Source organism: Bubalus kerabau, chromosome 12 (assembly GCF_029407905.1).
Source record: "Bubalus kerabau isolate K-KA32 ecotype Philippines breed swamp buffalo chromosome 12, PCC_UOA_SB_1v2, whole genome shotgun sequence".
In the NCBI taxonomy this organism is placed as follows: Eukaryota; Metazoa; Chordata; class Mammalia; order Artiodactyla; family Bovidae; genus Bubalus; species Bubalus kerabau.
Window position 1 is genome coordinate 74,448,279 of NC_073635.1, and position 25,198 is coordinate 74,473,476.

The window sequence follows — 25,198 nt, forward strand, 5'->3', positions numbered from 1 at the left end:
TTCTTCCTTTCCTATAACCTTATAATAATAAAAGATCAGGTTAGACCTTTGTCTGCCTAGTAAAACAGGGTAATCAAACCATTTAAACACCAGCCAGTTCTAACATCCAAATAAATCCTCCCTACTCTCCTGTCCTGCCTGTGTTTGAAATATTGTCCAGGTTATAATGTGTTACTGTGAAACATTTGGTGCTCATGGTAAAGAATCCACCTGCCAATGCAGGACCCAATCCCTGGGTCGAAAAGATCCCTTGGAGAAGGAAGTGGCAATCCACTCAATATTCTTGCCTGGAGAACCCTATGGACAGAGGAGCCTGGCGAGCTACAGTCCATAGAGTTGCAAAGAGTTGAACATGACTGAAATGACTTAACACAGAGACACACATACATAATATGTTACTGTACAACATTGGTGCTAATTGGTTTCTTTCTGATGATTAACAGGTTTTGGATTTAGGGAGATGGAAAGAATGTAGCCAGCCATATGATTTACTGCAAAATACAGTTAGCCTGTTTTACAAGATGGTGCAAAACCTGGGTAAGGCAGAGGCCTCTGCCCTCATTGAAAGGGCAAAACAGGTGAGTCTGCTGCATGACTTTGTAGTTAGTTTGTCTCCAGCTTCATTCTTCAAAATCTCCACCCAGGATCTCTGTGCCCTTTCCAATCATAAACCTCCAGAGACTAAGCTTCATGGCTGGGTCTTAACAAGATGTGGTGGGCAAGTCTGCTGAGAATCTGCAGTAGTGGTGGGGGTGGGGGGTAGTATGAGTGTGCTTTTCTATGCACACGCACACCTGCGCTTGAGACAGATTTCAGATAGGACTTACCACACTTGGACCCTAGATTCACATTCCATTAGCGCACAGAACACTCTCATTTTGCAGACCTTTGGCGTTTCATTCTGATTGGTCCTCAGCACGTTTGTGATTCAAGTGCTGTCAGGAGCATCCATGAAATTTGATAGTTTAAGGAAAAAAAATTTGGAATATTTTGAGTCTATGAAGATTTACCAGGGAAAGGTATAAGTTGCTTCTGTTTCTAAGCTGTAAAGAAAACTCCTACACAATACTGTCACTTAATCCCTAATTCTATATTGTTTAAAATTTTATTCAATTATCCCCTCCCCAACACTGCTGCCTTTACCTTCCAGAAGAAGGTAAATTGTCATCAGGATAAATCAGGAGTTCACAATACCTTAACACTGTACTCTGGATGGTGCTTGAAGATGAGGTGGGTGAGAGCACTAAGCGCTATATATGGTGTGAGGAAGGCACTCAGTGAGCGACATTCACTCACATGATGTCTTTCTCACAAAGGTGGGGTGGTAGTGTCTTGTACAGCTGTGACAACTGAGGTCTAGTTTGCGGGATTTAGCGATTGTCATGCGGCCACCTGTAATTCATTCTGGAACAAGGTGGGATTGACACTGATGGGAAGATAGAGGGAGAGAGGGAAGGTGTGGTGTTCTTGCCACTTGAGATGCGTTGTTCAGGGTGGGATGAGTTATCTAGCTGTATGTGGTGAAGCTTCCGTACTGAAAATTTATCTCTGGGTATGAAATTATGGATGCATTTTACCTTCTTCATACTTTTCTGCCTTTCCCAGATTTTCATTTGTAAGTACAATAAAGTTACTTGTGTAATATTTAAAATATCTGTTAAAGAAAACATGCCTCAGTATCTAGCAGTATTTCTGTATGAAAGACTTACCTTAAAATGTGGCTTAAATTCCCTCTGTCACTGTTTCTTCTCAATCCTCCTTAGAAATGAGAAAATGCAGATCAGTACCTTCCACTGTTCATAGGATAGGAGATAGTTTTTTGTAAGTACTGTATTGTATGCAAATGTTGAGAAACTGAACATGAAGCTCTGTATTTTTTGTGCCTAAAATTTACAGAGTGCTTTCATCTACTAGAGTGTCTCCCAGTCAGTTTCCCTCCTGAGACCTGATAATCATTTGTGATTCCCATATAACCTAGTCACAAATGAGTCAGGACTCTTACAAAACCTTTTGTTCTTTTGAACTTAGGCATTACACATCAAAGAGAGGTGTCCCCACCTATGTGTCAAAGTGTTCATTTAAAAACTATATTATCCTTATATATGATCAAAATGTTGAGTGATGAGAAATTGATCTCAGAAGTTTAGATAAGTCCAGATAAGGTAATAGGGTTCAACATCCTCACTTTAGAGGTGAGGAAACTAATTCCTCTTAGAAGGAATGTTGTCCTATGCATATAACTGGTGTTAAGCTAGTTTGCAGCAGATGCAGAATTAGGAATCTGTTCTTTAAGTATATGTTTTAGATAAAGTATCACATAAAGAAGCAGACATAGGTCATACAGAAGCAGGCATAGGTCACAGAATTAGAAATCTTGTGATTCCTGATCTAGTAATCCTGCACCTATTCTAACAATATTAATGGTAAGTTACATTTGTGTGGTTCTATATAATTTATTTTACATAGCTCTCATGCATATTATTTCGCTTAATCCTCATGACTGCCCTTTTTTATCCCATGTCATGGATGAAGAGATTGGGTCCAGGACTCACCCAAAATCACAGAGCTGGTCCAGGGAGCACAGAGGGGGAATTTCTGGGGAGGCTGAGTGTGGACCTAGGTACTGTGTTCTGTGCCGAGTCTGAGAACACTGCTCCTTTCACGTGGTAGCCAAGGTGGAGACGGTCACTCAAGTTCACAGGGTGACAGACCCTCACTCTTAGATTTCAGTCCTGCCACTGGCTCAGGTCACCTCTACAGAAAGAAATGCAGTTCTTGATTCTCATCCCATCTTGATATTATTTCTGCATACTCTGCATCCTCTTAGGAGGATAGACTGTCAGATTATCAGTTTTCTGAATTTGCAGGCATCAGTTATCAATGCCTTGTTCAGAGCTTTAACAGCAGGATGATTAGCCTAAGTCACAAGGTTTTCACTCTAATAGAACAGAATTCATTCATCTGAAGAGAAAACTCAACATCTGGGAGAAGGTGCTACCACATCACATTTTCTTGCACAAATAGTTCAGGTGAACTGATCACTGTCTGATTGACCCTGATCCATGAAATAGGAGAGAAAGTACCTTTTAGATTCATAAAGTTGAAGGGGGCATTAGTTTGCTAGGGCTGTCATACAAAGACCACAGAGCAGGTGACTCAAACATCAGAAACATATTTCCTTACATCCCTGGAGGCTGGAAGTCTGAGTCAAGATGTCAGTAGGGTTGGTTTCCTCTGAGGTCTCTCTCCTTGGCTTGGAGATCCGTCTTCTCTCTGTGTCTCACATGGTCTTCCCTCTGTTTGCCTGTGTCCTGATCTCTTCTTATAAAAACTCTAGTCTGTTAGATTAGGAGCCATCTGTATGACTTCACTGTCACTTTACTGACTCTTTAAACACACTGTCTCCAAATTCAGTCACATTCTAAGGTACGGTGGTGTTCAGGACTTCAACATGTAAATTGGAGGGGGCACAATTCAGCTCAAAGAATGAATGCCTGTCATCCATTCTGTTCTGTGATGAAGCAGATTTGGTTGAGGTTTTCTTAAGTTTCTTTGTTCCCAGTGTGCAACAGAGGTGTACTTTTTTTTAATTCATGAAATCACCTAATACAGCCCAGAAGTTATAAAATTCTCAGGATCCTAGCTCTAGGAGCCTGGACCAGTTTGAATCAATGGAGGGGGCAGTTAGCATCCATGTGGCCTTGTGTCCCTGAGCCTCAGGTCCTCACCTATGTGTAGAGCGGGGATTACAGCCTGGCCAGCTTCTTCACATGTTTTATTACAGGGATCAGATGAGAGACCACATGCTTAAGGGCTTTGAGAATATAGAGCATTTTACAGTATAAAAGTGGGATCATATTTTAAAAGGCTGTAGACAGAAGACTTGTCTTCCAATAATAAAAAAAATATACCCATAGTTCTAAGTAGCTTTAGAGACTCTAAATCAAGGGTCCCCAACTCCTGGGCCAAACTGGTATGGTCAGTGTGCTGTTAGGGACTGGGCTGCACAGCAGGAGGTGAGTGGTATGCAAAGGAGCAAAGCTTCATCTGCTGCTCTCCATCGCTCACATTATGCCTAAATCTCCTCTTTCTTGCCCTGTCTGTGGAAACATTGTCTTCCATGAAACTGGGTCCCTGGTGCCAAAAAGTTGGGGACCACTGCTCTAAATAATTAAAATGTATTTATAATCATATAGTTTAAAACACATGGTATATCTAATGCTATAAAATCTTAAAACTTTTAAAAATACTTTTTTAAAATTTATGAACAAAAAGTAAATCACTCTCCACTCCTGTCATCACACAGCTCTCCCCCAAGGTGGAGCCCAGCACCACTGTTGACTGTTCTGTTGAGATGTTCTGTGTATCAGGAAGAAAATTCCTGTTTCTAAGCACAAATGATAGCTATTCTTTCCTTTTTTCACTTAATATCTATCTCAGATTACATCAATGCACATAGTTATCTTATTTTTTTAATGGCTACTTAGTATTATGCTTTCTCCATTTCTTATTTCTATTTTTGATGATTATCAATCAGAGTATATAAAATATAGGGGTTACAACCTCATATTAACATCCAAATTTATTGTGTTCATTTTATGTGGGAAAATGAGAAACCCTTGAGCAGATGCTATTAATAGATTTCCCAGCCTCTTTGTCACTTTGTTTTTAATTTATCTCTAGGATTTGAGTCAGTAAAATGATTTTACTTATCAATTTACTTTAGTGATAAAGCATATTTGTTAGTGAGAATGATCAGAACTCAAGTGTATCTACAGGTTGTTTGTCATTAAGTCCAGCCCCAATGAAAGTTCTAATGGGGCTACTTCCTCCGTAGAATAAATACACCCCTGGTTTTTCCAATTGTGCCTCCAGTAGTGATATGATTTGCTTCACATGAAGAAGTGGACCTAGAAATGTGTTGCCTTAGGAGGACTTTAAAACGCTTAAACATGTGGTTTTTGTCTTTTTATCCTCTCAGGTGCACTTTGAAAGGAAATAACCAGATATCACTCACAGTGACCGTGTGGTTATGAATGTTATGAATGTCTAGTGGACAGCCCTCAGCCTTAACAATTTTTGAGTCAACATTGTGATTGTACCATGAGTTCATGTCTATTCCAAAGGCATTTTTCTAATAGATTTTTGTACTGCATAAGTTATATTTTACTTTTTTACACCAGCAACAAATATTCACATAAGATGTTAATCTGTAATTTTTTCTTCAACTTCATTCAGTGATTTCAAGCTCTTGCAAAAGGACTTATTATGTTTATTTATATGTTATACTCTTTTCTTTTATCTAAATCAAAGATGCAGGCCACCAAAAAAAGCTGTCTCCCAGGTTTTTTGTTTTGAGGGACTCTGAAGCCACATTTTCTAAGATTTGAGACAAAGTTGTCACAGATTTATTTTATTTATTTTTTTACTGTTCACAGAATTACATATTACTTTCCAGTTATATCAGAGATTCTTGAAGACTGTGAAGTTGCCATTTTGTATCACCACTTTCTTTACTAGAACTACAATCTGTTTTTCCACTCAGAGATCTCTGGTTAAAATACTACAGAGAAAACTAATAGGAAAAACATACAACACAAGTAGTTTAAGTAACATTATAGGTGAGAGAGGTGTTGCCCTCCAAAAAATACAGGACAATATTGTACGTTCATCTCCTGTGTCTCCTGCATTGAAGGCAGATTCTTTACAGTTGAGCCATTGGGGAAGCCCTCTAAAAGAAGAGAAAATATGCTTTCTCAAAGTAGGAATCCTTCCAGGGATTTGCTAATGAAGGATAGACATGTTCTAGACTGTCTTGTAGATAGAGGATTTTATATTTTTACAATTTAAAAAATTGTAGTAAAATATATATAACATAAAATTTGCCATGTAACCATTTTTAATCATACAGTTTAGTGACATTAATCACATTTACAAGGTTGTGAAACCATAATTCTCTGGGTAACTTTTGGTAATTATATTCTTCCTATTCAGTGTGTTATTTCTGCAGAGTCATTTTGGTAAGTTTCATTTTTCTAGAAGTGGATCTGTTTCCTGTGAGTTTTGAGCTTGATTGGAATAAATGTATTCACAAAATCTTATATATTTAATCTCTGCAGCATCTCTGTGTTCTTTTTGCCTTTTAATTTTCTTTGAGCCTTCACTATTTTATGAATAATCTTGAATAATTCTTCCTGTTTTCAAAGAATCAACTTTTGCTTGATTGATGCTCTGTTTTTCTTTTTAGTTCATCATATCATTCTTTCTTTTCTTCAACTTTTCCTTTACTTTGAGATTTTTTTCTCTAAATTCTTAAATTGGAAACAGATTAATAATGTAATTATTTTTCTAATAAGTATATAAAGCTGACATTTTTTATGAGATCCACTTTAGCTATAACCTACAAGTTTTGATACTTACAAAACTTTGGTAGAAAAATTTTGTTACTTACAATCAATATTCAATGTATTATGTATTTTCTAATTCCTAATTTAATTCATTAACCATGTCTTTCACCCATGAGTTATTCATAAGTATAGTGTTCTCTTAATTTCAAATGCCAATGGATTTTTTCTATTAGATTGAATATGTGGACCTGCTAACATTCAACCTATTTTAAAGCTATAAAATGGCACTTTCATGTGTTTCAACGTATTAGTTTTCTTTTGTTATTGATATATAACAATTTCATTTTGGTCAGGCAACATTAGATTGTGGGTTTTAAACCAAGGGTAACCATATTAACACAAAAAGTCCTTGTTTCCACCATTTTGTATTTTATTTGGGGGTTTTAAAATGTTATAAGGACATGTGTAACCAGTAATTTTCAAATAAAAATCCTCCCTGAGTACTGGAATGTTTTCTGATACATGTTGCAGCCTGGCTGTCTGGGATGCAGACTCGGATGGAGTTTAGTGCTGGGATGTATATCAGGGGTGCCCTTCGGATCAACACTGTGGAATCAGGAGGGAAGAAACAAGGTAGGGCAGAGGGAAGGATCAAGCTAGATCACTGGCCAGAAAACCTGAGCTGACCCCATGAGAGTTTGGAGTGAAGATGGCCCTCCAGGTTTGTCCTGACACGTCCACTGGCCAGGCTGTCATACCTCTACCTGGATGGGTCATGGCATCCAGGCTGCCCCCAGAGGGGCTGGTGGTTTAAGGTCACCCACTGGCAGCACTTCCAGCAGCTGGACAGCGAGTCCTTGAAGTCTGGACAACATGTCTCCATGTGCTCCCACGGCATGTGTAACAGCTCCAGAGGTAGGTGACGAAGATGTACTGTGAGGGAAACGCTTGATGACTGATGTGTAAGTCAAAATGATGACTCAGTGATTCTCATCACTACACTCTGTTCTAAAAAATGGAGGACAAGGTCCATGTAGGTGAGAAATCTCATTTTCTAGGGTCAGGCCAGTTGTTACCTCTTCTAGGAAGTCACCTTAAGATCAGTCATCATCCTAGGTAATTCGTATTTCTGTAGGACCCTGAGCACCTCTCATCTGTTAAACTGAACCATACGTGGTTAGTGTCCTATTGTCTGATATGGTGATTTTTAAGCAAAGGGCCCTGTTCTTTGCATTTTACACTGGTTATGTTAGTTATGTAGCCCTGACTATGAGTATTCATACATGGTCTGTTTTCTCACTAAACCAAGAGAGAAAAATATATGGAACTGTGCCCTATTCAGTTTTTAATTACATCTTCCAGCACAGTGTCTGTCACATAGGAGGTGCTCAGTTAAATGTTTTCTGAATGAATAAATGATGACTGAAAACAAGCCTTCCTTGTCAACTTTATAATTTTGAAATTCTAAGAGGTAGCTTAGGATAACAGACAGCCCTGGTTTTGGAGTCAGTCACACTCACCTGCAGTTCTTTCTCTGCAACTCAATAGCGGTGTGGGTGTCCAAAGAACGTACTGTCCAGAGTGGGACACTTGAGAGTCAAGTTAAAGTGATAACCTGCCAAGATGCCAGGGAAATAAACTAGCACCATCCTTGAAAAAATGGACTATAAACACCCTACAGCCATGTAGCCTTAGTTACTTGCCCAAGCAAGTATATTAATCTCTGAATCTCTGAATCTCAGCTTCTTCATTTGGAAGATGGATATTATTCCTGGGCTTGGAGTTCTTTGGTTGGGATGATGGATGGACCAAGAGCATCCAGAGACACAGGGTGAAATCACTGACCTTGGTGATTCCTAATCACCGGGAGAGGAGAACAAGATGAGTGTGGATGAAGGAGGTTTGTAGACTGTAGAAGGTGTATTTGAGGAGGTCCTCATCTGATGGCCTAAACCAAGCTATTCTTCCTTCACTTGTAGTTAAAATGACATAAGCCCACAGGGAGGAGCACAAGCTCTGGAGTCAGCCTTCCAGGCACAAATATTGACTCTAGGCATTGCTGACTGGGTTTGGATACAAATTCTGCTTCTGTTAATCATGAGCTCTTAAGGTTGGGAAGTCCACTGTGCTTCAGTGTCTTTGTCTGAAAGTTGACATGGGGATAGCATGGTTCACAGAGGGTTGCTGTGAAGATTAACTATGACAGAGACGCTCACTGTGTGGTCTGTGCACTAGTGCCAGTCCATGAACTGTTTGTAACCAGGTTGGAAGTAAGTACAGGAAATTCAAGAAAGCTGGAAACTCAGAGCCATCAGCAACTGCCATGACATCCACACTTAGGATGGGTGGGATCCTGAACAACACAGAGACCAAGTGTGAGTGTGGCACTTGCAGGGGGAGGTGCACACTAGCCGTGCACAGTGAATCAGTGATTAGGTGGCATTGGCTGAAAATGTAAAATTAAGTAAACCTGATTCTCAAACCCAGACGGGTGAGAAACTCTACTTTTGAACACTGCTAGATGTGTGATTAGCTGTCAGTACTACCCTCTCCAGCACTACCCTCTTTCTGAATTGTTACCATCATATTTATGTGTAAAATTAGACCATATGGACTTTCAAAAGGCCCTACTATACATTATCAATATTTTTAATAGCATTAAAAAATTAGAAAAAATTAAATTCCTATTCAAGTTTAGAGGGTTTTTTCCCAAGTCTAAAAACAATAGTGTGCATATATTTATACCAATTCTATTCTTGAATCAGTAGCATGTTCCTAATGAAGAAGGTACCTGGAAACACAGCACAGTTGTGTTTTAAACTCTTCATAGTTTTTTGTTTAAGCACAAGGTTTTATGTGTAAGCTGTTAATTTTCCTTTAGAAACAAAGAATATGGATTAACTGAACTTTTGCTTTTTAAACCTAATGTTCTAAGGAATTTTTTTTTTCCAAAAACCAAAACAAAGTGTGTTGAAAGCTTGGAGAAAGATATATTTGAATTTAGAACTGAAAAAATAACATTACCAGAAGGAATAACATGCCCCAGCCCCATGAAACCTCCATCTATAGTCCAGGCCCATCTGACTTGCTTTAGGAGTCAAATAGGGATTGTGTGATTTTTTTAAGAACCAACGTTAAGACTTAGACACATTAAGAATGTGTTATACAAAGTTTACATTGGATGGTTCTGACCACCAATTCACTTTTTAACTCAGCAACCATGCTCACTAGTATCCATCCCATTAGGCAGAGGCTTTGGGTATTACAAACCAGTGTTTTATCCAATAGTTAATCATATTTAAATTTTGAGGATTGTATGACAAACATTTTTAATTATATTTTGAAGAATACCTAGAGTCTCTGAGATGGAGTTTGTATCACATTAGAAGTGTTGTAAGTAATGATAAGAGGATTGAAGGGTTTTAAACCCTATATTTTACAACAATAAAATTTTTAAAAATCCATGAATTTATACCGATTCTGATAAGATATAAAATTGGAAGGGAAAGCTCTTTTTTGCAGTAGAATGCCAACTCACAAATGTAGAAATATTGACAGAATAGCACCATATAGCAGCCATCATTGTCATAAATAATTTAGACAGAATTCATCATTAGCTGAATATACGGTCAATATTTGGTGGGTTGGGGAAGGCGTGGAATTTTCATAGAGTCAAAATACCTTCCCAGATTCTTTACGAAAGAATTTTATTTTTAAACTGGAAAAATCTGGTAGACACCAGGCTAAGCAAATGACCAGAGTTAAAGTTACTAATAATGAACCTACTGACACCCTTGGCTTTTTTTTCTTGTTTCTTTAAAAATTTATTTCATTGAAGTACAGTTGATTTACAGTATTGTGGTAATTTTTGCTTTACAGCAAAGCAGCTCAGTTTACATATAATAGAGTCTTTTTCATTTTTTTCATTATAATTTATCACAGGATATTGAATATAGTTCCCTGTGCTATAATGTGGGACCTTATTGTTTATCTAATCTATGTATAAATAGTTTGCATCTGCTAATCCCAAACTCCTAATCTATCCCTCTCCTACACCTCCTCCCCTTTGGCAACCACAGATCTGTTCTCTACATCTAAGTCTGTTTCTGTTTCACAGATAAGTTCATTTTTGACCCTCATGGCTCTTGATGTGTGAGATAATGACAACAGTACATCATTTCTATGGTTTCTTGCCTCCACCCCTGCTGCCCCGCCCCCAGGTCCCATGAAGAAGAAAGCATTTGTTGTTGTTTTTGTTCAGTCACTCATGTCCAACTCTTTGCAACCCCATGGACTGCAGTAAGCCAGGCTCCTCTGTCCTTCACTATCTTCTGGAGTTTGCTCAGATTCATGTCCATTGAGATGGTGATGCTGTCTCATCCTCTGCCATCTCTTTTCTTTTTGCATTCATTCTTTCCCAGCATCAGAGTCTTTTCCAATGAGTTGGTTCTTTGCATCAGGTGGCCAAAGTATGGGATCTTCAGCTTCAACATCAGTCCTTCCAATGAATTGTTGTTCAGTCACTCAGTTGTGTCTGACTCTTTGTGTCCCCATGGACTGCAGCAAGCCAGGCTCCTCTGTCCTCTACTATCTCCTTAAATACATGTCCATTGGGTTTGTGATGCTATCTAACCATCTCATCCTATGCTAATCCCTTATCCTTTCTCCTTCAATCCTTCCCACCACTTGGGTCATTTCCAATAAATTGGTTCTTTGAATCAGGTGGCTAAAGTATTGGAGCTGAAGCTCCAGCATCAGTCCTTCCAATGAATATTGAGGATTGATTTCCTTTTGGATTGACTGGTTCAAACTCCTTGCAGTTCAAGGGACTCTGAGGAGTCTTCTGCAGCATCACAGTTTAAAAGCATCAATTCTTCAGTGAGGAGCCTTCTTTATGGTCCAGCTCTCAAATCCATACATGACTACTAGAAAAAACATAGCTTTGACTATACAGGCTTTTGTTAGAAAAGTGATGTCTCTGCTTTTTAATATGATGTCTAGGTTGGTCATAGTTTTCGTTTCCAGGAGCAAACATCTTTTTAATTTCATGGCTACAGTCACCATCTGCAGTGATTTTGGAGCCCAAGAAAATAAAATCTTTCACTAGTTCCAATTTTTCCTTTTCTATTTGCCATGAAGTGATGGGACCAGATGCCATGACCTTAGATTTTTTAATGTTGAGTTTCAAGCCAGCTCTTTAACTCTCATCAAGAGGCTCTTTAGTTCCTTTTCACTTTCTGCCATTAGAGTGGTATCATCTGCCTATTTGAGGTTGTCAATATTTCTTCCAGCAATTTTGATTCCAGCTTGTGATTCATCCAGCCTGGCAATCATATGATGTACTCTGCATATAAGTTAAATAAGCAGGGTGACATTATACAGCCTTGTTGTAATCCTTTTCAATTTTGACCTAGTCAGTTGTTCCACATCCACTTCTGAATGTTGCTCCTTAACCTGCATACAGGTTTCTCAGAAGTCAGGTAAGGTGGTCTGGTATTGCATCTATTGAAGAATTTTCCACAGTTTGTTGTGATCCACCACTTTCAGTTCAGTCACTCAATTGTGTCCTACTCTTTGTGACCCATGGACTGCAGCATACCAGGCTTCCCTGTCCATCACCAATTTCCAGAGCTTGCTCAAACTCATGTCCATTGAGTTGGTCATGCCATCCAACCTTCTCATCCTCTGTCCTTCCCTTCTCCTCCTGCCATCAATTTTTTCAAGCATTAGGTTCTTTTCCAGTGAGTCACTTCTTCCCATGGGGTGGCCAAAGTATTGGAGTTTCAACTTCAGCATCAGTCCTTCCAATGAATATTCAGGACTGATTTCCTTTAGGATGGACTGGTTTGATCACTGCAGTCTGAGGGACTCTCAAGAGTCTTCTCCAACACCACAGTTCAAAAGTATCAATTATTTGGCGCTCAGATCTCTTTATAGTCCAACTCTAACATCCATACACGACTACTGGAAAAACCAAAACCTTGACTAGATGGATCTTTGTTGACAAAGTAATGTCTCTGCTTTTTAATATGCTGTCTAGGTTAGACATTGTTTTTCTCCCAAGGAGCAAGCGTCTTTTAATTTCATGGCTGCAGTCACCATCTGCAGTGATTTTGAAGTCCCCCAAGTTAAAGTCTCTCATTGTTTGCATCATTTCACCATTTATTTGTCATGAAGTGATGGGACTGGATGCCATGATCTTAGTTTTTTGAATGTTGAGTTTTAAGTCAACTTTTTCATTCTCATCAAGAGGCTCTTTAGTTCCTTTTCACTTTCTGCCATAAGGGTGGTATCATCTGCATATCTGAGGTTATTGATATTTCTTTCAGGCAATCTTGATTCCAGCTTGTGCTTCATCCAGCCTGGCATTTCACATGATGTACTCTACATATAACTAAGCAGGGTGACAATATACAGCCTTCACATACTCCTTTCCCAATTTGGAATCAGTCTGTTGTTCCATGTCCAGCTCTAACTTGTTTCTTGACCTACATACAGATTTCTCAAGAGGCAGGTAAGGTGGGCTGGTGTTCCCATCTCTTTAAGAATTTTCCTCATTTTGTTGTGATCCACACAGTCAAAGGCTTTGGCATAGTCAATAAAGCAGAAGTAGGTATTTTTCTAGAACTCTCTTGTTTTTTCAATGATCCAACCACTATACTGTAGTCAATAAAAATCAATAAAATCAAAGGCTCTAGTGTATTCAATAAAGTAGAAGTAAATGTTTTTTTGACTAGAGACTATATGGACTTCCTGATCCATTATAGGAAAACTCCACCCACCCTGCCCTAGAGCTCCACTGTTCTAAGGGAGGCCTGTGGTCCAGCAGCATCAGCTTGACCTGGGAGGCTATTAGGAACACCGAATCTTGGTCTCTACCCCAGACCTGCTGCTGCTGCTAAGTCACTTCAGTCATGTCCGACTCTGTGCGACCCCAGAGACGGCAGCCCACCAGGCTCCCCCGTCCCTGGGATTCTCCAAGCAAGAAAACTGGAGTGGGTTGCCATTTCCTTCAATGCATGAAAGTGAAAAGTGAAAGTGAAAGTGAAGTCACTTCCATCCATGGAATTTTCTAGGCAAGAGTACTGGAGTGGGTTGCCATTGCCTTCTCCGACCCCAGACCTACAGACTCAGAATCTCCAGATCACAAGTGAGTCCTGATCACATTACAGTTTGAGAAGCACTGGTTTAGAGGCCCTGCTCAGATCATCCTGTGGTTGCACCCCCTCCCCCCACCAGGTGCAGGCAGCCAGAGAGGACAAGGTGGTCTGGCCATCTAGAGCCCCTCCCCTTCCAGGCCATGCTCTTAGCACCTGGACCTAGAATCCTTGCTGAACCCCCTACCAGAATCCACTGAGTTGTTTAACAAAACTTTAAATTCCCAGGCCCCATTCTGTGACTCTCTGGATCAGATCTTTGGGGCTGGAGCCTAGGACTCTACATTCTGACCACTCCGCTGGTGACTCTGATCTATAGCAGAGCTACAGGAGTACTTATAATGTGGGGGTGGGGGGTAGGGTGTGGAGAGGAGCTGCCCCGAGGGGCAGGAAGCGCAGGGAGAAAAGAAGAAGGCCCCAGGTCAGAGGAAGGTGCTGACCACGAGCTCACACCTTCCTGCTTATTTCATGATTCTCCTCACAACCTGGCCTGATCCCACCCCCAGAAGTTGTCTGCTGGGAGAAGCTATCAGAACGGGGCAAAAGTGTCCTCCTGCAGACCTTGGGGCTCTCTGGGGATGCCCTGCAGAAGGAAGGACCTGAGTCAGGGGCAATAGGAGCAAAGGGGCTGCGAGCACCTGGAGGGACCACACGAACCCACCTGAAGGGTCAGGCTGAAGCCGCTGAGCAGGTCTTTAAGCAGGGAGACCTCCTGGTCTTGCCAGGACACGAGAGGAACGGGGACAGATTGTGAGGTCCCACCAGGGCTCAGAGGCTGCATCAGTCAGTTAGGGGTCACATGACCTTGATCAAGGTCTTTAAGCTCTGTAGGCTTGTATTTTTGTCTCTCAGATGGGGATCCTAATACCCTCTGAGCTTGTGTTAAAATTAAACGTGATAGTTAAATAAAAAACACATCCTGCCACACAGAGAAGGATAAGAGGCAGTTGCTGCTTATTAAGAAGCTTGTCACCTTACATGTCAGCACTTCCTGATGCTTGGTGTCATAAGCACTTGTCACTGGCTGATAAGACCAATTTCCTCAAACCCCAGGCACAAGAAGTCTTCAGTCACAGACATGTGCCAGACCTGTGCTTGGCCAGTGACCTAGAGCTCCCTGAGCTTCCCTGTGCAGGATCAACTCCTGAGGTTACTGCCAAGCTGCTCATCACGTACAGTTCCCAGGATTTCCGTCCCAGCAAGCTACACCTAGGGAATCCTGCTCTTAGGGTTTTGCTTAACTACAGCTGGGCTTTCAGGAAACCTCCAGGGACAACTATGCCATACTGAAAACTACCACCAGGGGGAAGCAGAATCCAGGCATCCAGGTGAGCAAAGGGGAAAGGCCATGGAATGTGGGCCCTGTAGGCCACACAGGCAGCTAGAAGGGTGGGGGGCCCGAGCCTCATCCTCCCCATCTGCCCCACCCTCCACACACAGAAAACACACACTCCTGCTCCTGCAGAATCAACTGATCACGTTTACTGTTTCATTGTCCAGGTACAGTTCTTTAGTGCTTCCCTTGGTGGCTCAGACAGTAAAGAATCTGCCTGCAATGCAGGAGACCTGGGTTATTGATCCCTAGGTCAGCATTTTCAGACTTTCACTCTCTCTCCAGCCTGAGCTCCAATGTGTCTTAATCCCTTTCAGTTCCTTGAATCCACCAAGCTCTCCTTTCTTCTGGACCTTTGGGCCCATCTTTCCACTGCCTGGAACCTCCCCTCTGTCTTTTATTGACTGACCCTTACTCTCAGGTCACACGTGAAACATGAGTCTGCCAAGCAGGACTCCTTCTCCGTGAGATGAGACCCCCCACTTCCCTGTCCCCTTTCCTGACTCTCCTGTGTTGGCTCCTTTCTCATCTCTTTCCTCCTTTAGCCTGGAAGGGCGACAGCTGTGTCTCCTCCAGGGACCCCAGCACCTGTCTGGGAGCCTGGGCACAGGACAGCTCAGCTATTTCAGCTAGACTTTGAAAGCACCCAGGCTGTAGGTGAACAACTTTCCAGTCCCAAATGCTTCTCTTTTCCTCTTGAACTAGGGACTTAGTGGCTAATAAATTTCAGGTGTGGGGGGGAGGGCATCAGAGTAAGGACACATGTAAGATTTAAATAGAAGACAGTTGGAGAGAGAAGGGAAAAAAGAACTTTTCTAGTTCAGGAAGAGCATGGCTAACAGCCAGTTGCTGTGATTTGCACCAAGCTTGTCCTGTGTGTGAAGGGGGCTCCCAGGATGAATGTACCATGGAGACGCTCCCTGAGGGCTCACTCTGGCTGGTTCTCTGATATGTTGAGGCTCTGAGGTCAAGGCTGTGAATGGAAACTGAATTTGAGGGAAACATGTGCTGTGTCTCCTTGTATAAATAGTTGCTACTTCTCCACCCCCAAAGTAGGGACATCACACATTTTATAGTGTTCAGATCTATCATCCACTCCCAGGGTACGAAGGACATGGATATCACTTAGTCCTGTCTTTCAGCCTCTGAAAATTCTTCCCTCATCTTCCCCAGAAGAGCAGGGCTGAGGCTAAGAGAAGACCACCATCACCAGCCCCCTGACTGTGTGAGTGAGCCCATGATTAAGAGGTGGGGAGGAGGCTGAGATGAATCAGCACCCTCTAGACCCTGCTGGTCCTCCCCCTGCCCTGCCCCCAGCACCTCCACCCTTCTGTTCCCTCTGCCCTTGGACTTCCCCTCACATCCATTTCGGTCTTCCCAGAATTCTATCTTCCCAGCCCAGAGATCAAACCTGGGTCTCCAGTGTTGCAGGCAGATTCTTTACCATCTGAGTAACCAGGAAGGTGGCACCCTGCCTAAGAATCATGGAAGAGGAGAGTTAAAAAGCTGTGTTAAAACTCAACATTCAGAAAACTAAGATCATGGCATCCAGTCCCATTACTTCATAGCAAATAGAGTCGGGGCATCTGAAGGAGAAAACGCTCTGATGCTTTTGGTTCCTGGGTCGAGTGTGAGCCTGGGTCTCCTGGACAATGGATTTCCCTCAAGAATCCCACCTCTGAGAGGTTCCTGGCTGTCTGGTTCTTGATAGAACAGAAGGTCTACACACCTCACCTGGCTTCTATGAGGGAGGGAGCAACGAGTTTCCAAGGGTAAGCATCATGTTTCAAGGGAACAATGCAGACCACACTTGAATTTAAGAATCAAACAATTTTCTTGGCTAGTCTAGTGCTTCTCCCTTATCTAAGTCTCTAGGAGAATCCTACTGTTATTGGGCATAAGAGGGTTTTATTTCTTCCTGTTTTGTCACCTACACTTTTGAGTCAGATCTCAAAAATGGTCCTTCTGCCAGGAGTTACTTGCACCCATAGAATGAGAAGTTTGATTCAGAATGAGAGGAGAGCTTTATTCCCAATAAAGCGTGAGAGGTAGGAGTTTGGTCTAGAGCATATGCTCTCCCCCAAACCAGCAGGGCTGTTTTATATGATTCCTGTCAGCTGGGAGGGGGTGAGGGTCTCCCAGAAGGGCTCAGCTGTGCTGCTTGAGGCTCCAGATCACAGTGCCGGGTGCGATATATCTGCTCACAGCCCTCAGAGCTAAGGTGTGGCCATTTCGCATCAGGGCGTCTGGTATGAAAGGCTGGGTGCAAGGCCTCTGCAGGAGGCACTCTGTGAACAAGTGAAGCTCAGCTCAGCACAAAGAAAAAGAAAAAAGGTTAGATTATTTGATGAGCAGATTCTGTGCTTTCTACCCAGTAACTGTTGATGGGCTTTGTGGTGACATGACCCTCCTCTGTGCCTGTCCTTCTCCTCGTCCTGAAGGTGCAGGTCCAGCTCCTGCAGCTGCTTCCTGCTTAGTGTGGGGTCGTCAGGCCCTGGAGAGGAATGAGACCTCTTTCACCTCCTGTGGACGTGTCTGGTGCCCCTGGGCCTCAGCCCTAACTGCTCTGTCCCTGAGAGACAGCCGTCTGGAGTTTTCTAGATTCTGAGGATCATGGAGGGGCCCAGGAAAGGACAAACCCAGTGGGGCTCACGTGGCCCCATCACCCTGGCCCCGGATTGTTCCCCAGATCAGGCAGCCCGGTGTCTGCCGCCCAATGTCCACCTACACCTCCTTCAGTGAGGCTACGTGCATCCTCGTGATAACAGCTCCATATGCTGCCCAGTGCGCAGACCCCTCCCCAGGCAGTGAATGGGAGATCAGAGGCAACTCGGTCCCCAGGACCACCCCTGGCCAGGGAGGCAGTGGGCTTATGTCACACTAGAAGTCCAGGCGGGTCTCGTTGGGCCATCGCAAGGGTGGCTGTTACTTTTTTCATGGTAAGTGTTGTATGTGGTTCCTTCGGCCAAGGTCTCTAACTGCCCTGAGTGCAACAACTCCTGTAATTAGTCATTTGCTCTTTGGGGACACACTTTTATTGTTTTCTGGAAGAAAGCTTCAGGTCAGAGAGATCTTCACACAAGTAGTCAAGGGGGTCCACTTGCTCCAGGTTGTCTCCTCATAGGTGGGTGCTCAGGGCCCCTTCTCTCAAGTGTGATGTCCCCATGGAGTGACCTCCTGCAGCTTCTGGTTGATGGTAGTTGGCATCACCAGGTAGGGTCTGCTTCTCTCAGGAGTGATTGGTATTGCAGGCTGCTGGTTTTCGGGTTTTTAGATCCACCTGATCCTCTGGCTGGAATGAGTGGAGGGCAGGTGAGCAGGTGCAGCCTCACCTGGTTACCATAGTTTCTCCTACCTGGAGGGCACACTTAAGTTGTTTCATTTCAAAGGGTCTAAAATGTCTCCTCTTTTGGGCTTGGGGAGTGGGTCTGCCACACATGAGCTCAAACACACTTGACTTGATCCCCGGGAGCTAATTACATGCAGAGCAAGGAAATTGGGAATAAGTTAATCAATTTTTTTGAGTCTTCTGACATAGCTTGACTAAGTTCCTTTTAAGGTCTGGTTGGATCTCTCTACTTGAAATGAAATAACTTTATAACCTAACCCACTCCAGTATTCTTGCCTGGGAAATCCTATGGACAGGGGAGCCTGATGGACTACATGGGGGTCGAAAAAGAGTTGGACATGACTTAAAAACTAAACAACAATTATGGTCGTGAGATAGTTGTGGGGACTGGAGAGAACAGTCTAGGGTCTGACAAATGAAGTCACTAGACTTCCAGCTTCAGCAAGCAGTTTCTTCATCTTTGAAGTAGAACTAATAGGTGAGCATTTTCAGGGCTGGAAAGTATAGGGAAAGTCAAAGAGAACTGTAGATCAGGTGAGGACTAGTTATGTAGGCTGTCGATCTGTAACATGCCACTGTTATTTGTCTAGATTCTGAGCACATGATGAAGGAAATCACAAGGCAGTCTCTCTCTCTCTCCCTATGTTCCCCTTTCCCAATCTAAGAGGGCAGCAAACAGCTAACAGGCACAGTTCCCTACACAGTGCAACATGCCAAAGCCTGTCCCCATGGATAGCATTCATTTATCCTTCAAAGGCATCTGAGCTCCTTTAAACTTCTGTTGCCTTTCTTTAGGTCTTTGTAGGTCTTTATAATCTGGGCTGTTGCTACATGTTGATCTTTCAATTATTAATTTTTAAGTCAGCTTTTGATGACTCAGGGGAGGCCTGGGAGACTGAAGTTTTCCTACAAATAAGAAGCACACAGAGGACATGGACTGGGGAGTAGGGAGGTCTATCCCAGAAGGGTCCTGTTCAGTTATATACTGAAGCCCCAATTCTCGGCTTTGTCTGATTCTTTGCTCATATATACTGGGGAATAATTGGATGGATCTAGCCTCGTTATGCAGAGAAGGCGATGGCACCCCACTTCAGTACTCTTGCCTGGAAAATCCCATGGATGAAGGAACCTGGTAGGCTGCAGTCCATGGGGTCGCTAGGAGTCGGAGACAACTGAGCGACTTCACTTTCACTTTTCGCTCTCATGCATTGGAGAAGGAAATGGCAACCCACTCCGGTGTTCTTGCCTGGAGAATCCCAGGGACGGGGGAGCCTGGTGGGCTGCCGTCTATGGGGTTACATAGAGTTGGGCATGACTGAAGTGACTTAGAAGCAGCAGCCTCGTTATGAGGGGTAATTGCCAAGTTACTGGTTCTAGGGCCACTCTTTTGGCAAGTGTTTCCACTTTGTTGTTTTGCTTTATTATCTCGGTACTCTTTGATGACCCCTACATTGAATCACTCACTGCCACTTTTTCCAGAAGGTGAGCTCTGGCCACAGGTTTGTGTCGCCAAACCCAAGTTCCTGTACCCAAGGCACAGTGATGCTGTAATGTTCAAGTTCGGAGCAGAGAAAGCTTTATTGTGAGGATCAAGCAGGGAGTACAGGGGCCCTATGCTTGAAAGACCTGAATTCCCAGATGGATTTCAGGGGAAAATTTTTAAAGGCAGAGTAAGGAAGAGAGTCCAGGATCCTAACTGAGAATTATATTTTATTCAGCCAACTTGCTGAGGACTTAAACCCATAGTTCAGAGATAGCTCTAAGGGACTGCTCCCAAGAGATAAGGGAGGAACCAGGATATATAGGGGATTTTGCAATAAAAACCAGGTAGTCAGAGCATCAAAAAATGGTGCTTAGTCTCTCAGTCATGTCTGACTCTTTGTGACCCCATGGACTGTAGCCCCCCCAGGCTCCTCTGTCCATGGGATTCTCCAGACAAAAATACTGGCGTGGGTTGCCATGCCTTCCTCCAAGGGGTCTTCCCAACCCAGAGATCGAACCCAGGTCTCCCACACTGCAGGCAGTTTCTTACCATCTGAGCCACCAGGGTAAGCCCAAGAATGCACGGGTGGGTAACTTCTCCCTTTCCAGGGGAACTTCCTGACCCAGGAATTGAACCAGAGTCTCCTGCATTGTAGGCAGATTTGTATCTTGTATTGCAGGCAGGTTCTTTACCAGATGAGCTACCAGGGAAGCCCTGTTAGTTAAGGAAAACCAGACATTTGGTGCTAGTAGTAAAGAACATGCTTGCAGTGCAGGATATATGTAAGACTCGGGTTCGATCCCTGGGTTGGGATCCTGCCTGGAAAGAGGGCACGGCAACCCACTCTAGTATACTTGCCTGGAGAATCCCATGGACAGAGTAGCCTGGTGGGCTACACTCCATGGGGTTGAAAAGAGTCAGAGCTAAATCGACTTAGTACGCATACATAGCCATCTCAAGTTAATGAAATTTCTTTTTTTTTTTTTTTTTTTTTGGACCGTACTGAAAGTCTTGTGGGATCTTAGTTCCCACCCAGGGGTTGAAGCCGTACCTATGGCAGTGAAAGTGTAGGGGTGGGGGGGGGGGGGCGGGGGGTCCATTCCAGGAAAGTCCCACAGTGTCCTGCTTGGTTACAGTTGGGGACCTTCTTCGCTCCCTTGTTTGGTCCTGATGAGGACAGAGTGCCCAGAGGGCAGACTGTTAATGCCTTTGGCCAGCTTTCTCTGGGTCTTTCCGGAAGCCAGGGGGCGGTTCAGAGCAGCAGAGGCAGACAGACTCTTTGGCTCCCTCTCTGCATCTGGGTGGGTTCCTGGGCTCAGAGCGAGCTCTTCCGTAGAGTTTGCAGCCAGAGGCCGGCCCCGCTTGCTGAGCATTTCGCTTACCCGCCTCCATCAACTGCTTTGGCTCCTGGTCTCACATCTCCCCTGAAGATTCCGCCCGGCTTTCCCTTCCTCCCGTAGCCACGCCCCGGCTTGGCTTCCAGCAGCCGTGGCAGCGCTGGCGTTTAGCCGATGCCCAGAGACGACTCCCGAGAGGCGGTTTAGCTGACCACCTGGCGGGCAGCCGGCGCTCCTCTCCAGGAAGCAAGCGGTTCTCGAGCTCTCGCCGAGCGGACCGGTGAGGTGGCCGGGTCTCCAGCATCCCCGCCGGCGCCTCCAGGAGCAGCGAGTCCCGGTTCCGCGCCAGCCCCAGCTGGCAAGAGCCAGCCGGTGTCCCCGGAGTTCTCGCTGCAGGACGCGAACCTCGGCTCGCGCTCGTTTGTCTGGTGAGCGTCCCCCCCGCACCCCCCGGCCCGGGCTGTGACACCCCGCCGCCGGCGCCTTTGGTAGGACAGATGTCGGGGTGAGATCGGCTTCTTGAGGTCTGTGGAGTCTCGAATGGCCTAGACCCCCTCCCCAACCCACCCTTAGTCGGCTTCCCCCAAATCGGTCAGGAATTCTCAGTTCTCAACTAAAGCCGCACCTTTTTTCTCCCCTAAACAAGCAGCTTGTGACAGCTTCCTGTATCCAGTTAGTGCGCTGCGCCATTGCCATCTTTCAATAATGTCCCCACCTTACCCCAAATTCCTTAGGTGACAGCTGCGGTCCAACTCCACCACGTCCCCTTGTCCCTGTCCCTGTCCATGACCATGTCTCCCACCCTCCCTTTGTGGCTCTCACTGTATGTCCTGGAACCTAGTTATGGCAAATTTCACGTGATCACACACACAATTTTGTATTTAATGGATAACACTGTTGTTGAACATGTTTCGCTTTTGCCTGGGACACACAGCCAGGACTGTGTCCAGGTGATTCTGGTGGAAGGTTGAGGCTGACTTATGCTTTAAGCAACTCCTTCCACTTGCATTGCTATTTCAGTGTTAACTTTTAACAGTCCTGTATTGTATTAATATTTGACCAGCCCCTTTCTCTGTTGTGAATATTTCACTTCCATCTTCAGGGAATGGGGTCCCTGAAGCCAGTGGGGTCTTCTCTGTATTCCCAGACTTTACAGAAGTGGTGCATGGGCTTGATACAGGTGGGGCTTCCCCGGTGGTACTAGTAGCAAAGAACCCTCCTGCCAATGCAGGAGACGTGGGTTTGATCCCTGGATCAGGAAGATCCCCAGAGTAGGGAATGGCAACCCACTCCAGTATTCTTGGCTGGAGTATCCCATGGACAGAGGAGCCTGGCGGGCTACAATCCATGGAGTTGCAAAGGGTCGGACATGATTGAAACGACTTCACACACGCACTCTTAATGCAGGTGGTCCTGCCCAGGAGTCCTATGGTCCTGAAACTTACAGGTCCCTAAGCTGGGAAGAAGCTTACAGGTGGAAAAAGGCTTGGAAAGGTGAAACTTTTAACTAAAGTCATCCATCCAGTAGCTGAAACTACTAACTAGGTGGACTTTAATCCCACTTGGGTGATGATTAGATCTTTTGTTACTGGACCCTAACCCATTCATCTTTCCAAAATTCTATTTCCTTTTATCACAAGACAGCTTGCAGGATCTCCCAGGGATCTCTTCTTTGCTTTTTTGATCATGGTGATTCCAGTGTGTATAGTTATATTTGTTGGCCCTTAAGGGAAAAGAGGCAAGAAGAAATATGGGTGAGATTAATGTAAATAATAACAAAGTAGCCAGACATCTCCTTAAGGCAGGGCAAGGAACTCATTTCTGTTTTATTTGTGGATTTTCAATAATGCATGTGTATACAAATGGGAAGGAGAGGATTTCTCATTGATTTTGGTAGACACTCGTTTCCAGTTTTCCTGCTGGAGGCGAAGGAGCTGCTGCTGCTGCTACTACTACTACTAAAGTCGCTTCAGTCGTGTCCGACTCTGTGCGACCCCATAGACGGCAGCCCACCAGGCTCCCCCATCCCTGGGATTCTCCAGGCAAGAACACTGGAGTGGGCTGCCATTTCCTTCTCCAATGCATGAAAGTGAAAAGTGAAAGGGAAGTCGCTCAGTCGTGTCCGACTCTTAGCAACCCCATAGACTGCAGCCTACCAGGCTCCTCCATCCATGGGATTTTCCAGGCAAGAGTACTGGAGTGGGGTGCCTGCTAGTACCTCTCATCTCACACCTGAAGGCACTGAAGCAGAGAGGCTGAGTAAATTGCCCATATCACATAGCTAGTAAGTGGTGGAGTTAGATCTCAAACCAGTCCATCTGTCTCCCCAGCCTGTGTTATCCTGTATGGAAATGTTATACTGAGCTCCTTCTATTGGGACACTTGTTCTTAAGAGCAGGGAGAAGGCGATTCTAAACACACCTTTGGTCTTTGGCAGGAGTCTCTCAAGGGAAGTTCTTCAAGTTCTTGCTGTTGGAGATGATGCATGTGAAACATCTCTGTAATCAAGCTTTAGGGTGGTTGTTCTCAGAGTCTGGCTCTCAGACCTGCAGCATCCTCATCACCTGGGAGCTTGTTAGAAACACAGATCCCCCGTTCTCCTTCTAGACCAGTTCTGTAAAGTTAGAAACTCTGGGGATGGTGTTAAACAAGCTCCAGGAGATGCTGATGGACGGTGGAGGCTGGCTTCTGCTTTAAGCTGCTCCTCCCATTGGCATTGTTCCTTCAGTGTTAACTTTCAAAAGGGGTCCAGACTTTAGGAAGTTAGTTATTGCCATCTGTGTGTGAAGTCTGAGGTAGCTTAGTGATTTCCTTGTGTACCTCACTTGCTGAGCTGGGAAAGTGAAGGTGAGTCCAGCTAGGAAGTGCTGCCCAGAGACTCATAGAGAAAAACTGTTTTTTCACCTGTTCTTTGGGTATTTGCAGGGAGAGGGTGATTCTAAACACACCTTTGGTCTTGTTGGCAGGAGTTTTTCAAGGGAAGTTCTTCAAGTTCTTGCTGTTGGAGATGATGCATGTGAAACAGTTGGTGATGGACAGGGAGGCCTGCGTGCTGCAATTCATGGGGTTGCAAAGAGTCGGACATGACTGAGCAACTGAACTGAACTTGGGTATTTGCTTTCTTCCCAAATTTCATCTGCTTTCGAAACTTGTAAACGATGCCAGTAACTAGCTTACTGAGTTTTATACAAATGACCTTGAAACGGAAAGTGGGGTCTTGCTGCTCGCCTCTCAAAAGCCAATAAAGAAGCAAAGTTTGTGGAAAGGACAGTTTGCTTTATTTTGGATGCTGTCACAGGGGTATGGGGGAGGGCAGATGCCAGTCCAAAGTCTCACTCCCTACCCCTGCCCCCCGACAATCAGTGGGCAAGAACTTTTATAGACCAATGGCAGGGGCTCCATGGAAAAACAGCAGTCAGCTCTAATAGTCATCTTGAAATTGGTCACTGGTGGTCTGACTAGTATCATCTTGATTGTTTTAGGTACAGTTAATCTTTGGGTCCAGGGCTGATTTCTTCCCATTTCCTTGAGGCAGTTCTCAAAATTGTGGCAGCTTATATTATAGCTAGGGCTTCCCTGGTGGCTCAGAGGTTAAAGCATCTGTCTGCAATGTGGGAGACCTGGGTTCAATCCCTGGGTTGGGAAGATCCCCTGGAGAAAAAAATGGCAACCCACTACAGTATTCTTGCCTGGAGAATCCCATAGACGGAGGAGCCTGGTAGGCTGCAGTCCAAGGGGTCACAAAGAGTTGGACACGACTGAGTGACTTCACTTACTTACTTATATCATCGCTACAGTCTAGTCATAGTATAGTTAACTTCTTCCACCTGGTGGGGGTTTCAGTATCTACAAGACAGCTCACAGGATATGGTTCCGAATAGGAGGAACTGAAGGAGGAGCTAAGGGTCCTTGAATTTGCTTACTAACTAAACTACTGTTGTTTTGTCCTGTTTGACTGTTTTCCTTTGCTTCTGCATTTTCTCACTTCTCTGATTAAACTTATTCTTTGGCTAAAGTTTTCCTATAGACAAAAGGCCATTGGAGGACCTGGGGGGAAGGCACATAGGGTCCTACTCCATTTCAACCTCATTGAGGTTTCAGTGTTTTCACAGTTCAGTTTGGACTTAAGGTCTAAGAGGAATCATACATTATGGCTAGTGGTGAATATAAATTTTAGAAAAGAATAAATATT

General features: G+C 44.1%; 1 protein-coding gene and 2 long non-coding RNA genes across 3 annotated transcripts in view; 2 read left to right on the forward strand and 1 right to left on the reverse strand.

The window, feature by feature from the left end:
- Window positions 1-5,053, forward strand: part of LOC129624247 (ATP-binding cassette sub-family C member 4-like) — a 177,193-nt gene extending 172,140 nt beyond the window's left edge. The window contains 2 exon segments of the mRNA XM_055541908.1: window positions 444-578; window positions 4,982-5,053. Coding sequence (XP_055397883.1) covers window positions 444-578; window positions 4,982-5,053 — 207 coding nt within the window.
- A 10,522-nt stretch (window positions 5,054-15,575) lies between these two features.
- Window positions 15,576-17,966, reverse strand: LOC129624664 (uncharacterized). The gene is made up of 4 exons (XR_008701091.1): window positions 17,870-17,966; window positions 16,572-17,331; window positions 16,249-16,312; window positions 15,576-15,810 (listed from the first exon to the last, which is right to left on the reverse strand). It is a non-coding gene; the product is annotated as an uncharacterized LOC129624664 (long non-coding RNA).
- LOC129624663 (uncharacterized) lies at window positions 17,033-24,271 on the forward strand. The gene is made up of 3 exons (XR_008701090.1): window positions 17,033-17,171; window positions 21,100-21,434; window positions 23,973-24,271. It is a non-coding gene; the product is annotated as an uncharacterized LOC129624663 (long non-coding RNA).
- Window positions 24,272-25,198: the final 927 nt, after the last annotated feature.